General features: G+C 33.8%; 1 protein-coding gene across 3 annotated transcripts in view; it reads left to right on the top strand.

Annotated features, from left to right (window-relative positions):
* Positions 1-10401, top strand: part of LOC119638369 (helix-loop-helix protein delilah) — a 38913-nt gene extending 28512 nt beyond the window's left edge. For all 3 annotated transcript variants that reach the window (XM_038035121.1, XM_038035120.1, XM_038035122.1), the window contains one exon: positions 8996-10401. In XM_038035121.1, the coding sequence (XP_037891049.1) occupies positions 9008-10204 (1197 nt within the window). In that variant the 5' untranslated portion in view covers positions 8996-9007 and the 3' untranslated portion in view covers positions 10205-10401. The remainder of the gene's footprint in view (positions 1-8995) is intronic.
* The last annotated feature ends 2297 nt before the right edge of the window (positions 10402-12698 follow it).

Here is a 12698-nt window from a genome sequence, read left to right as displayed (position 1 = left end):
GGAAAAATATCTTATGACTGTAATGTGTACGTTACGATCGTTATGTCTATTGAATGGATTTTCGGTTTGTCTTCGAATAAAGTATTGCTTGCAAACATATGATGGGCATTAAAAAATTCTACCCAAACCTAATATAATTTTTTTTTTTTTGTTTTTCTTATTTTCTTTCGTTTAGCAGTACAATGTATGAGAACGTAGCCAACGGATTTGTTTCTTCTTCCAAACATCTTTCTATTTATTCGTGCGCATAGACGTGTGCACATATGCTCTGGCTTGTATGACCAAGTTTTTCCTTAAATCTTTTCTTTGCAATTTACAGCATTCTTCTAACATATATATCATGAGAATAAAATGATTATGCTTGCTTGAGTTTTCAAAACAGAAGAAGAAAAAAAAGTGTGCTTTAATATTGATGGTTTATTTATAAGAGTTGAAGAAAGGTCAATAGAGATAGATTTTTATTAAATAAAAATGAAAACAAAGCAACACATACATCTAATAAATATTCCTCGCAAGAGTATCCACTTACGTCCAGTGAGCATAAAGACAATTTCAATTTTTCTTGCTTTCTTCACCTCTCTTTTTTGTCTTCCTTTCGAAAGACCGCCTGGAAATATATTTTCATTCTTTGCCAAAAGAAGCCGGAATTGTTAAATTTGTATATAAAACAAAAATTTATTTATAAATATTTATTTTGTCGCCTTCGTTAGATCACTATGTGACTGCTTGATAAATATTGTTCATCCTACGGCTTTCAAGGCTCTTAAATAAATTTCTTTTTATTCCGTAAAAATGCTCAAAATGGTTTTCTTGTTTTCTTGGAAAAGATATGAGTCGGGAGACCTATGCCACTTGGATGTGGGGTGTCTTCTGTATATCGAGGAGTTTTATGGATCAAATTTTCGATCCGATATTCAAAAGCGTTGTTAGGAAACAAAAATCGTCCCTCATTTTGACCTCAAATGTCCGCTAACTCAAGCGATGAGTTCGAGGCTAAGGTAGCACAAGTCTTAGCATATAAGAATAGTTTTGGTCTGAATGATGAAGTCTATCGTGGTCTAATGATAAAGTCTATCGTGAGTTAAAAAATATTAATATTGATTAGTTTTGTCTTAACCGATAATTTATCTTGAATTAACCCAATTAAATGAATTGAACGTTGAATATAGTAACCCTTCGTGTTAACGGGTCAACACTAAGCATCGACATCTCCCTTACTTGAAAGTAAGACATAGCAGTGAATAAACCTTTTCATCACATTGTCTCAAGAAGTACAAAATACTTCAATGCAGAATCCGTGGTCAAACGGGGATCCTAAGCGGAGCCGCGTGGGGGCCTCGCAACCGACCTCCATTTTCATTCAACTATCTCGTACGACTCTTATGACGGTCTTTAAACACCAGTTTATTAGTTCTCAAAACAATAAATTCTACCTACCTGCATCGGATGCAGGATCGGTCGAGCTCGACCTGATACTTAAAGAAAAAGTTGCCAAATTGAGCGGAAGTGTTAAAATCTCATGCGATATGATTTTGTTTTAATTCTGATATACATACGTTTATATTACATATAGATCTGATGGTAGTGGTGAATAACCCGCGAATGTTCAAATGTTCAAAAAACGATTTCTGAAGTTTGCTTAAAATATTACTTAACATTTTTTTTTGCCAAAAACAATAAATACTAACGTTAAAAATTTCATATAAAATTGTTGTTTATAAAACACTGTTTAACATGAGTCATGAGTAAGTCAATCAGTCAGTAAGTTAATAAGCTCGCAAGCAAGAAGCTAAGAAATTTAGATAGACTTTGTTTTTCTTTTGCGTTGTATTTATTTATTTTTATGATTTTTTTTTTTTTATAGCAGACATGCCTTTTTCTAACGCTTCAATAATTTCTTTGAAACTAAGCAAATAACTTATATTTGTAGCCCGATTACTTAATAATATCACGGCAAGAAAATATTATACGTTTTTTTTTGTTTTAAGTGCAGAATTTTGAGAATCGAGCATATATATTCTAACAGAGATGACAAACACAAGTAACAACACCGACACATATTTTTAATATTTCCGGTATTACGGGGGCAGCAATATAACGTTTTGTTGCACAGTTCACAAGTCAAGCTTCATTAAGTTTTTTAATCAATTTTAATCATATCAACGAAAATAACAACAACAAAAACTAAAACTAATTTGTTAAAATATTCAAAAGGTGGGTAGATTCACCGCCAAAAAGTTATTCGAAATAAAAAAAATATATGTATATATATATATATATATATATATGTAAGAGGAACAAAACATCATTTCGAGAAATCTTAATTTTTTTCCTTATATCAAATTATTTGATGAACTTTTCATGTATACTTCCACGTATATGTATGTATATGCATATGCATGCATAAGTTTCGTTAATATTGCAAAAAAATGCATTTATAAGCGTTTTACCTGCTCGAAACGCACAAACACACTTATACTTGTAGACGCAAATTTACGTGACGATGCAATTGTGTCTGCAAGCACAAGACAAGCGAGAGGCACATCAAAGTCAATCGTCATCAAAATCAATTTTATTATTTTTCAATAGGGCGGGAACACAATAGCAACAAATTATATGTAAATCAAATTGTTTCAAATTGCTCTCACAAGTCGTTTAATTTGTCCTGCCGAGCAACATTTCATAATTACTTTGGCATTGGTAGCAGGAAGATTAACGAAACTGGCAATTTATAGCATAAAGGCTCCAGTGTCACTATCACATAATGTTTACAAATCTCAGCATTCACCAAGTAGGCTGTAGATTATCTCGATGGTTTACATCAGTTTATTAGCTTCACTTTCCAGCTACCATTGAAAACAGCTAAACGTTAAACAGAATCGATCTTGTATTGCATTTCCGTTTAAGGACAGAAAGAGTTTAAGAATCTTTCGGCAATTTTTGGAAATTCGCCAATTCGGACTACTGTACAAAAGAGGCGTTTAGGAGCTCTCTGAATCAAAATTTACCATATTGTAGATTTTCCAGGAATTTAATTTTGTATTGACTTGACGGGTGCTTTCAAAATGTGTTGTGAAGATATTCACTTAGATATAGTGTCTGTCTGTTTTCTTAGCCATTTCGCAACACATAAAGTGAAAAAACTGAGACTGTTCTCTTTGACACATACGGCAACAGTAAAACTTAAGGAGCAAATACTAGAATAATATATACTAAAAAAAATTGTTACAATAAGCACGTGGAATTACTATTGCAGGCCACCGAGTACCATTTAGTATCCACTAATTCGCTTAACACAGTTATTCACAAAAAGGCTTTTGAAAATAACACGTTATATGGGAAGTGGTCCAATCAGAACCAATAGCTTTTCTATCAATTCAATAGCTTTTGCCCTGGGCCCAAAGCACGTCGGCATATTAATCATTTCATCAAAATTGTGGACTGCAGGTTCAACACAAGAAAACAAGACAGGCAGACGGGCGGACAGACAGACAAGCGTATAAAAAAAAGTATCATCCGCATATATTAGTTTGGGGAAAAAGAAATCCATTATTTTTATATGAACTTCAGGACTTTATTTAACATGCTTCGGATTGTCCGATTTAGATCAAATATGCACCGTTTTGTTGTATGATTTGTTGCCATTTTAAAGGTGACTTCAAATTGCCTCTCTCATAGAAGTCCTGGTCTCTATTTGCAAAAAACTCTAGTAGTCGATTTTCACAATCCTCCCTAGATTCCAACTTTTTATCATTAAAGAAATTTTGCAATGCAAGAAAAAGATGATAATCGCTTGGTGGCAAGTCCGAACTGTATGGCGGATGCATTAAAACTTCCCAACCAAACTCCCGAAGTTTCTGGCGAGTCACTGTAGATGTGTGTGGCCTAGCGTTGTCCTGGTGAAACAAGACACATCGCTATCTTCAAACGGTCCAGTTGTTGACAGTAGAGATCAGAATTTAGCGTTTGGCCACATGGAAGCAACTCATAATAAATAATCCCCTTCCAGTCCCACCAAATGCATAGCAAAACCTTCCTGGCCGTTCGAGGTGCTTCACCGCTCTTTGACCACGATCGTTTTCACACAGGGTTATCGTATGTGATCCATTTCTCATCTCCAGTCACCATCCGTTTAAGAAATCTATCTATCTCATTCCGTTTGGCCAAGGCTTCGCAGATGGAAATTCGATCCATCATGTTTTTTTCTGTTAATTGGTGTGGCACCCAAACATCGAGCTTCTTTTTGAATCCAGCTTTGTGTAAATGGTTTAAAACTGTTTTATGGTCGATTTTTAGCTCCTGGGCGATGTTACGACTGCTAACATGCCGGTCAACTTCGATCATTTCTCCGATTTTATCGACATTTTCGACGACCGGCCTACCTGTGCGAGGTGCATCTTTAACATCAAAAATTCCTGAACGGAATCTACGAAACCAAAATTGCATATAATTGGCTGTTACAGTATCGGAACCATAAACACCACTCACAATTTTAGCCGCCTGGCTTGCATCTTCGCATTTGTCAAAGAAAAACTGTAAAATGTACCGAATTTTCTCTTTGTTCACTTCCATTTTTAACACGCTGTAACTCACAACTGAATGCACCAAACAAAAAACAGCAAAAGAATTTTTTTACTGCGAAATGTCACCTTTCTAACGAGCTTAAATATGAAATTGTTTGATCGATACTTTACGAGAAATCTATCAGTGCAGCCATCTACCAAAAGAATAATGGATTTCTTTTTCCCCAAACTAATATTTAATAAACATCTTTAAAGATGTTTCTCTTGAAATGGATGTTGAAAAGAAACCATAAGAAAATCTTCCTCAATCTCTCTCTTCTTCACTCATGTGTACTTTTTAGAATACCTTTAATATAAGTTTTTAAAGGGAACGTAATGTATTTTGGAAAAGATAATTTAAATTCATTGAAAAAACTTTCCTATTACATAAAAGTCCCCTACGTACGCCAATGCAAACATGTTAATATAATGATTTTTTTTATACCCATTGTTAAAACGTTTACAACCCGCAATAAGAGACATCAGAGATTCCACAAAGTGTATATATTTTTGATCAGCATCAAATTCAAAATGAGCCATATTTGTCGAAGCACACGTCCACAGCGCCACCTAAACTGATAATCCCGTTCGTTTTTCAACGAATTGAAAAATTGGTCTTTTATCCATTATTCATAAACTATAGCAGACAAATCTGCCAAAATTTCAATATCTGTTCTACGGACAATGCTGTGGTACCCGTGCAAAAATGGGAAAAATTGACAGCACTTACAAATATTATAGTGTATCAAAATTTAATTTTTTTTTTTAAAATAATTTTATAAGGCGCAGGAATAAGCTTCAAAACACCACAAAGTATATAATCTTCAAATTTGGAATGCTCCTAAGCATTTTTGTCTGTCCATATGTCCGTCTGTGCAACTGTGTAGTGCCTGTAGTAACGATTCTACCGTTGCCGAAAATGAAAATATCGCCTACAAATTTGCAAAAGAACTTGCAAGTGATTTAAATTTTTCTAAACGCACTCCTACAAGGCCTACACAGCTATGACACAAAAACTTTTATTTTCAAAATAGAAAAAATCAGCCGCATCCACACCGTCTTGTGGAGCATGAATATTTAGTGTTTTTACTTTTTTAGGATCAGGATAATGGGTGCAAAAAAAAATCGGTCATGACTGAATATAATTTTTTACTTGTTTTTTTTTTAAGAATGCCTCGAATTTTTTTTTTTTTTTTACTCTTTGTCTTAATAGTTGACTTTTTCTTCAAAAAAGAATTTTTAACAAAACGCTTCTTTTAAGCTGTTACCAGTGTTGGGCATCCATCATTTTAACTGCGGCAAAGCAGCTCTGAATGTTGAAAGTTTTAAGCATATTAATTATAGCGACTCTGATAAGATTTATCTACTTATTTATTGCTTAAGACTGAACTAATTCCAACTTTAAATTAAATGTGGCATTAATAATAGCACACCACGAATAATTCTGATGTACTAATATAACTGTAATGTCTTTTACAGTACAGTATTTAAACAATTATAAATCACTAAACGATAGCTTAATATTCTAAGAAATTATCAGGAATCAATTATTAATCCGTTATAAACACTAATCTCCTATCTTTACAGAAAGGCTTAAGTGCATTAAGTCACTATGTAAAGTAGGCAATAACGCCTGACAAAATAAAGCAGAATATCCAGATTAAAGTCATGCCAGCAGGAACAATGATGCAATTCATACAATGCATTAGTAGTAATATAATGACGTGGAACATTGAATCAGATTACAACAATTATGCATTAATAAAAGAATTGTAAAACGCCTTGACTTCGTTAGTCGACCTGCGTGTGTAATACTCGTAGGCAAAGAATTGCATACTTTTACAGTGTTAATAAAAGCAAATAAGAAAATTTACATTCCGTCCTGATCAAATCTATTGTAAAAGAACTAAATTTTCATACTCTATAATATTGGGTTGGCTCGATTGTTTTTTTGATCGTTTTTCAGAAAAAAGTTGAAATTTGTATGGTATGTGTTTTGTGCTTTAAGAGTAACAAGCAAAAAAGAAAAATGTTTACAATCTTTATTATATAAGCGTGCTGTGGGCGTGTGGGCGTCAAAAATTTCGATTATGATGTTTGTAGGCGATATCTTAATTTTTGAGAATGGGATAATATTTACCACTAATACCATTCAGTTGCGTATGTGGACAGATGGATAGATGGATGGACGAACCGACATGATTAGGTGCCTTCTGAACTTAAAACTGGCCAAGAATTTATGTACTTTATAAGTTTTTAAAGCTCGCTTTTATTAAGGTTTGAATAAAAAAAAAAATGAAATTATGATACACCATAAAATTGAGCAGGCGTGATAAATAGTTGCTATTTTTTTACGGGTAGTTTAGCGTCTCCCATAGAATGTACGCAAAAGCTTTTATAGACTTATCTGCTGTAATTTATGAATCATGATAAAAAAAATGCGATTTTTATTTCTTTAAAAAAACAGAGCACATTATGTAATACTGTAGGCGTGCCTTTCGAGCGATTTCGTTCATTTTTAACCTGCATGCAAGAGCTTCCAACCTTTTTGCCAAATTTAAAGTCGATAGCTTCATTTCTACGGTTCGACAACAGACATTGCACACACAGAAAGGCGGACAGACGGACAGATAGACGGACGAAGATGCTTATATCGATTCAGAATTTGACGCTGATCAAAAATATTTTATGGAGTCTCTGAAGCTTCCGTTTATGTGTTGCAAACATTTCGACAAAATACATATACCTTTCAACCTTCAATGAAATATTTATACAAATATTGATTTTTGTGCGCGATTGCCGAATATTTGAATGAACACATTTCCGAACAAAGAAAAGCAAATCTTTCGTTAATAAATAACGTTTCAATTAATGTATTAAATATATCTTATGTACTTTTCTTCAAAACGTTGTTCCATCGAAGATATCGTAAAAATTTTAAGGGAAAAGAATGAACATTTATTCCAGTGCTTTCCGTTTTAAATTCGTATTTATCTTCGCAAGCTTCATTGAATTGCCCAGTAAGAGACAAAAACTCGACGACTGAAGGATTTCGCGGAAACAAGTCCAAACTTTATCTTTAGCTAAAATATGTACACTTATTAAAGCCTCGATGGCGTACTTCTCGGTATTAGAAGCGCGAACGCAATCCTAAGATATATGTGTATATACAAAATTTGACGAAATTAAGATCATAGCCTAATCGACCAAAAAAATAGAAAATATTCCACTTTGTTACCTTGTATACCATCAAGCAGGACCGATACCTCCAGTTTCGATATATTCATATTGTAGCTTTATTTCCCCCACTAAACAATACACATGTCACATGTTCTTTCGAATCATGTGTACATAAATCTATGTGAGTAATCTACTTCTGCATCTATATCGCGTTGTATATTTTTAGGAGAAAAAGACTATGTTAAATTTATGTGAAAAAAGAAGAGATGTGTTCTAAACTTCTTATATTTCTACTTTTATCATACATTGTGTAGTGCGTTATATATCGTATAAAACACCCTATATATTGTGCACTTATAATCGTATTGAACTTTAAATCGTGTTGTCGTCGATAGTTCGTTCCGACAGATAGTCTTACAAACCTGGAAACAATTGTTTACATACACCTCTTGGATAATTTTGGGTAGACCCTTGAGCCGATTTAGTTTCTTTTTAATGATAGCACGAAAATCGACAGCATATTTACAATTTATATAATTGTTGAAATAATAATTGTGACATCAACACAGAGGCTCATAGCAAGACGTAATTAGTTAACTCACTCCATCTCGATCATTTCAATGAGTTAGGAGCCTTGCACGGAACAAAGGCAACTCCGTTGGGGGATCCAATCAATATGTTTGTAAAAACATAAAATCCATGCAATATATCCATGCAAGTTGTCTTAAATTATTTTTTTCTATTCCAAGTTCTCTGTTTTTAAAAAATTATCTTTTCATTTTAGAAAAAGCTTAGCTAGTTTACGCTAGCTTACGCATTCCCTGTTTTTGATTCAGTTTTTTCTTTGCTATTTTTATGCATTACATCACTTGTTATAAAGGATGTTGGTGTGAATGTCTGCAACACCCAGAAAGACAATAAATATGCTCAACGTTTTGAATATCAGTCTCTTCAGAATCACTTTCGAAACGGATTTAAGTTTTTCTATCCGTCTGCGGTCTATCTGCCTTGGATTCTTATGTGCAACCTACAGGCCGCAGATATCTCGATGGAATTTGATATGCTCTATCGTGTTTTGACTCAAAGACGAAAGCTTTGAAAATGGTTCGGAACGGAACACTTTTTTGACCACTTGCAATGTAATGTCCCTTATATGACTAACTTTAGGGTGGTGCAGGGCATTTAATTTTCCCGTTTGTTTTTTTTTTTATTTTCTGATTTTACGTCTAATAAATTATTTCTGCTTTTTACAGAAAGAACCGAAAATGGATAGCGAAAAATACTCTTTACGTCAGCGGCAGAAACGGAAACATTTCTTAGCTAATGCATTGGATAACCAGGATTATAATAGTGATAATTCCTCTGAATCAGGTCAGAATGGACTGAATTCTGTTAAAAATTTTGCAATTCACACAAACTCGAACGCAGGCAAGGCAAAAAGTAAAGCTGCCCCATTAAGTAAATATCGTCGAAAAACTGCCAACGCCAGAGAGCGTACGCGCATGCGTGAAATTAATACTGCTTTCGAAAATCTCAGGCACTGCGTTCCATCCTGCATCACGAATGAGGATGCCGGAGCCACAAATGAAAAACTAACGAAAATTACAACATTACGTTTGGCAATGAAATACATACGTATATTAAGTGAAGCTTTAACAAAACCCGGTGAGGCCGATTACGAATTACTTTATGATTGCACACAAGCAAAATTGTATTCCCCGGCAACTATATCGACGACGGAATTGGGTAAAGGTGAAAAAGAGAGCAATGCGAAAATTTGTACTAAACGTAAAGGAAATAAAGTGAAAATGAAAAATAATGCAGAAAAACAAAAAACCAACGTTACCCGTAAGAGTTTGACGAAACGTCAAACGAGTAAGAAACAAAAGCCAATAGATACTCAAAATTATTACACATCACCCGCCTCTCTACGTTGCCAAGAGTCACCATTATCGAATATATCCTCAGCTTACGCTTCATTAAGTTCAGATTTTTCGGCTTCTCCTTTATCGAATTCATCGTATGTCTATGAGAATCAAAATGTGACAACTAATTTTATATATACGCCTAATAATCATCAACAAAATTATCAAAATCCTACTCACTACAAAACCGGATCGGCAGAGAATAACAATTTATTATTGGAATCGGACGGTGAATCTCTTAATCTTTCCGAAAGTTGCTTAAGTCCATTGCAAACAGCCAATCGTACCTGTTCAAATACGGCAAACTCCTACGAGAACGCTAGCAAGGAACTAACATCTTTAGAGAATCCTTTAGAATTGAGTTTGCGCCTAGTGGAACCGATGCAAGACGATTCATTAACTTTTACAATAGATCAAGCCGATCCACCTCCTTCTGCCTGCATTAGCCCTTTAATGGCACTCGAGCCCTTCAATCCTTTCGATCTATTTCATGCTGATCTGGCAGAGCAAACCGCTTTAGATTTATTTCTTACCTGACCGTAAGATAGTAGAATATGAAAATAGAAAAAAACAGCAAAAAAAAAAAAAAAACTTAATGGCCCAAGTTTCTAAGTTAATGTTAAGAAAAAAATTTGTTAAGTTTTGTTCACGTTTTCTTGGGAAACTTTCTATTTATTGTATTGTGTTGTTTTTTTTTCTTTTTTTTTTTAATTAAGCATTTTGTTTGTTTGTTTTCTTCCTTTTTAGCTTAATTAAATTAAGTTAACTTTTTCGCATAAAAATTGTAACAATTTTCAAGAAAATTTCATAAACCTTCCTAACGTTGAAAATAAGCATTTATTTATCATTTTTATATCGTATTAACTTAACTTACTATTTAGGACTTTAAAGAAAAAATTTTGATATTTTTTTTGTTTTTTTTTTTTTTTTGTTTACAATAACCTCCTTATCTGAATTCTCTTGTGTCATAAACAGAATGAAATCATCGACTCCTCGAATTCTCTTGTGTCATAAACGGAACGAAAATATTACTCGAATTTTGTAAATTTTTTTAAATGAGTATTTTGTTCTTAAGCATTCTTCACAAGTTAAGATAATCTTTAGTTAAGATTTCAACTTTACACTTAAGCAAACTCTTCGATAATCTATTGAAAATTGTGAATTCATAGAATTGTTTCCTTTAAGTTTTCCGAAAGATCTTTAAAATTTTTAATAATATTTTGAATGAGAAAATTATTTTTAAAAGCATTTGTTTTACTTACTATACTTGCACGATACTGCTCTCCACGAAGCTTCTTCAAGTAGCGATCAGCAGCTTACTTTACTGCAACTTCTCTATGTTAAAGTATTATCTTTAGTGTTCACGTCCTTTTTCACTCAACTCAGTATTTAATCTGTTGTGGATATGCTGCTTCACAGAAGAAGAAGAATTCTTCACGCCACAACACTTGCCGAAACGTTCGCAGCATAACTTTTATTTACCTTCACTAAGTTGAGTTATAGACCAAAAGAAAACCATTCAAGAAAGTGTCAATATAGTAGTATAGTCGTGGGTAATAAAAAGTGGGCTGCGTATAACAATCAGAAACTCAAAAAACCAACGTGCCATCGAAACAAGCTTGACAAACACCTCGATATCAAAGCCCAATATTTACACCACTAAAATTCAGCTTTGTCTTTCTTGGAATGAAATCTATCATGAGCTGTTCAAAGTCAATGAAATTATTTCTGCAGATCACTGCCGACAACCAAGCTATAATATGTGAAAAGTCATATTTATCGAGAAATCTTTAATATATTCCTTTAGAAAAAGTTACTAATATATTAAGTGCATGCATGCATTTTGACCATTTTTCACTTGAATACGTATCAATCAAAATATTATCGATAATTATTGTAAAACTTGCTCTCATCTTTTCCATCCAATCACGGACCCATTTTCGCACTTCTTCCGCACTTTAAAATCACATGGCATGGTGCATCGATCTGAACAAGTGGTAATAGGAACGCACTATGTTTGATAAGTATGCTAGGTGTGGCAAAATCTTTCATTCAAGTGGCAACATTGTCTCCTTGACAACTCTCGCAACATATGACCGAGCGTTGTTAGCCACTATTGTTCTTTTTTGCAAGAATATATCTTTCAATTTGTTTAATTAATGTCGGTAGACATCTGCATTAACAGCTTCATTAGGTTTTAGCAGCTTGTAATACATTACATCTTGTATGATCCCACCATAGGCACTGCAAAATTTTACAACCATGAATATTCCGCATCGGTATCAATATGAATGGCTCTCCTGGATTAGCTCATCACCTTTGTACTTGGGATTCTTGTAGCAGATCCACTTTTCATCGCCAGCCACAAACTTTTTTTTTGCCTGGCAAGCAACGAAACAGCGATGTTGACACAATTCGTAATGGCATTTTCAGTCAGGTCATGTCGTAGTCATTTTCGCTACTTTTGTATCTTTCCCATCGCATCTAAACGTATAGAAAATCTTTGATTCCTCAACTGCTAAGCTGTTTGGAAGTTTTTTGAGAGTTTGAGGATTTTCGGGGTTTCGTTTAATTAGTCTTGCATTTCATTCTCTTTGCGCTTTTTTGGTCCTACAAACACCTTTAAACCTTTGACGGCAAAGCCGACACTTGGAATATGAAGAACCAGCATCACCATAAGCTTCTAAGAGTGTTTGTTATGCTTCGCCATCAGATTTCTTTAAATCAAATAACAAAAGTAATGAATGCCGAAAATGCAGTTTTGGACGTTCTATGATTAGCGTAGGTGTATAACTGAATACCTCATTAATATTATGTGGAGAAAAGTCAAAATCATCGAATTTAAGGTTGCGGCACATTGATACTCCGTATAAGTTTATCATTTTCACTAATAGATGTCAATGATCAAAGTACATGCGGTCACCTATTAGCTTTAGATGTATTTCTTCAGAAAATGTGAGCATCTAAACATTGGGATTTGACACTCGGTTGGCCAAGTTTTTCTTTCTTTAATTCATAATGTTTTCAATAC

The sequence above is a fragment of the Glossina fuscipes genome, unplaced genomic scaffold (assembly GCF_014805625.2).
Source record: "Glossina fuscipes isolate IAEA_lab_2018 unplaced genomic scaffold, Yale_Gfus_2 88, whole genome shotgun sequence".
In the NCBI taxonomy this organism is placed as follows: domain Eukaryota; kingdom Metazoa; phylum Arthropoda; class Insecta; order Diptera; family Glossinidae; genus Glossina; species Glossina fuscipes.
This window is presented reverse-complemented; position numbering and strand designations above follow the sequence as displayed.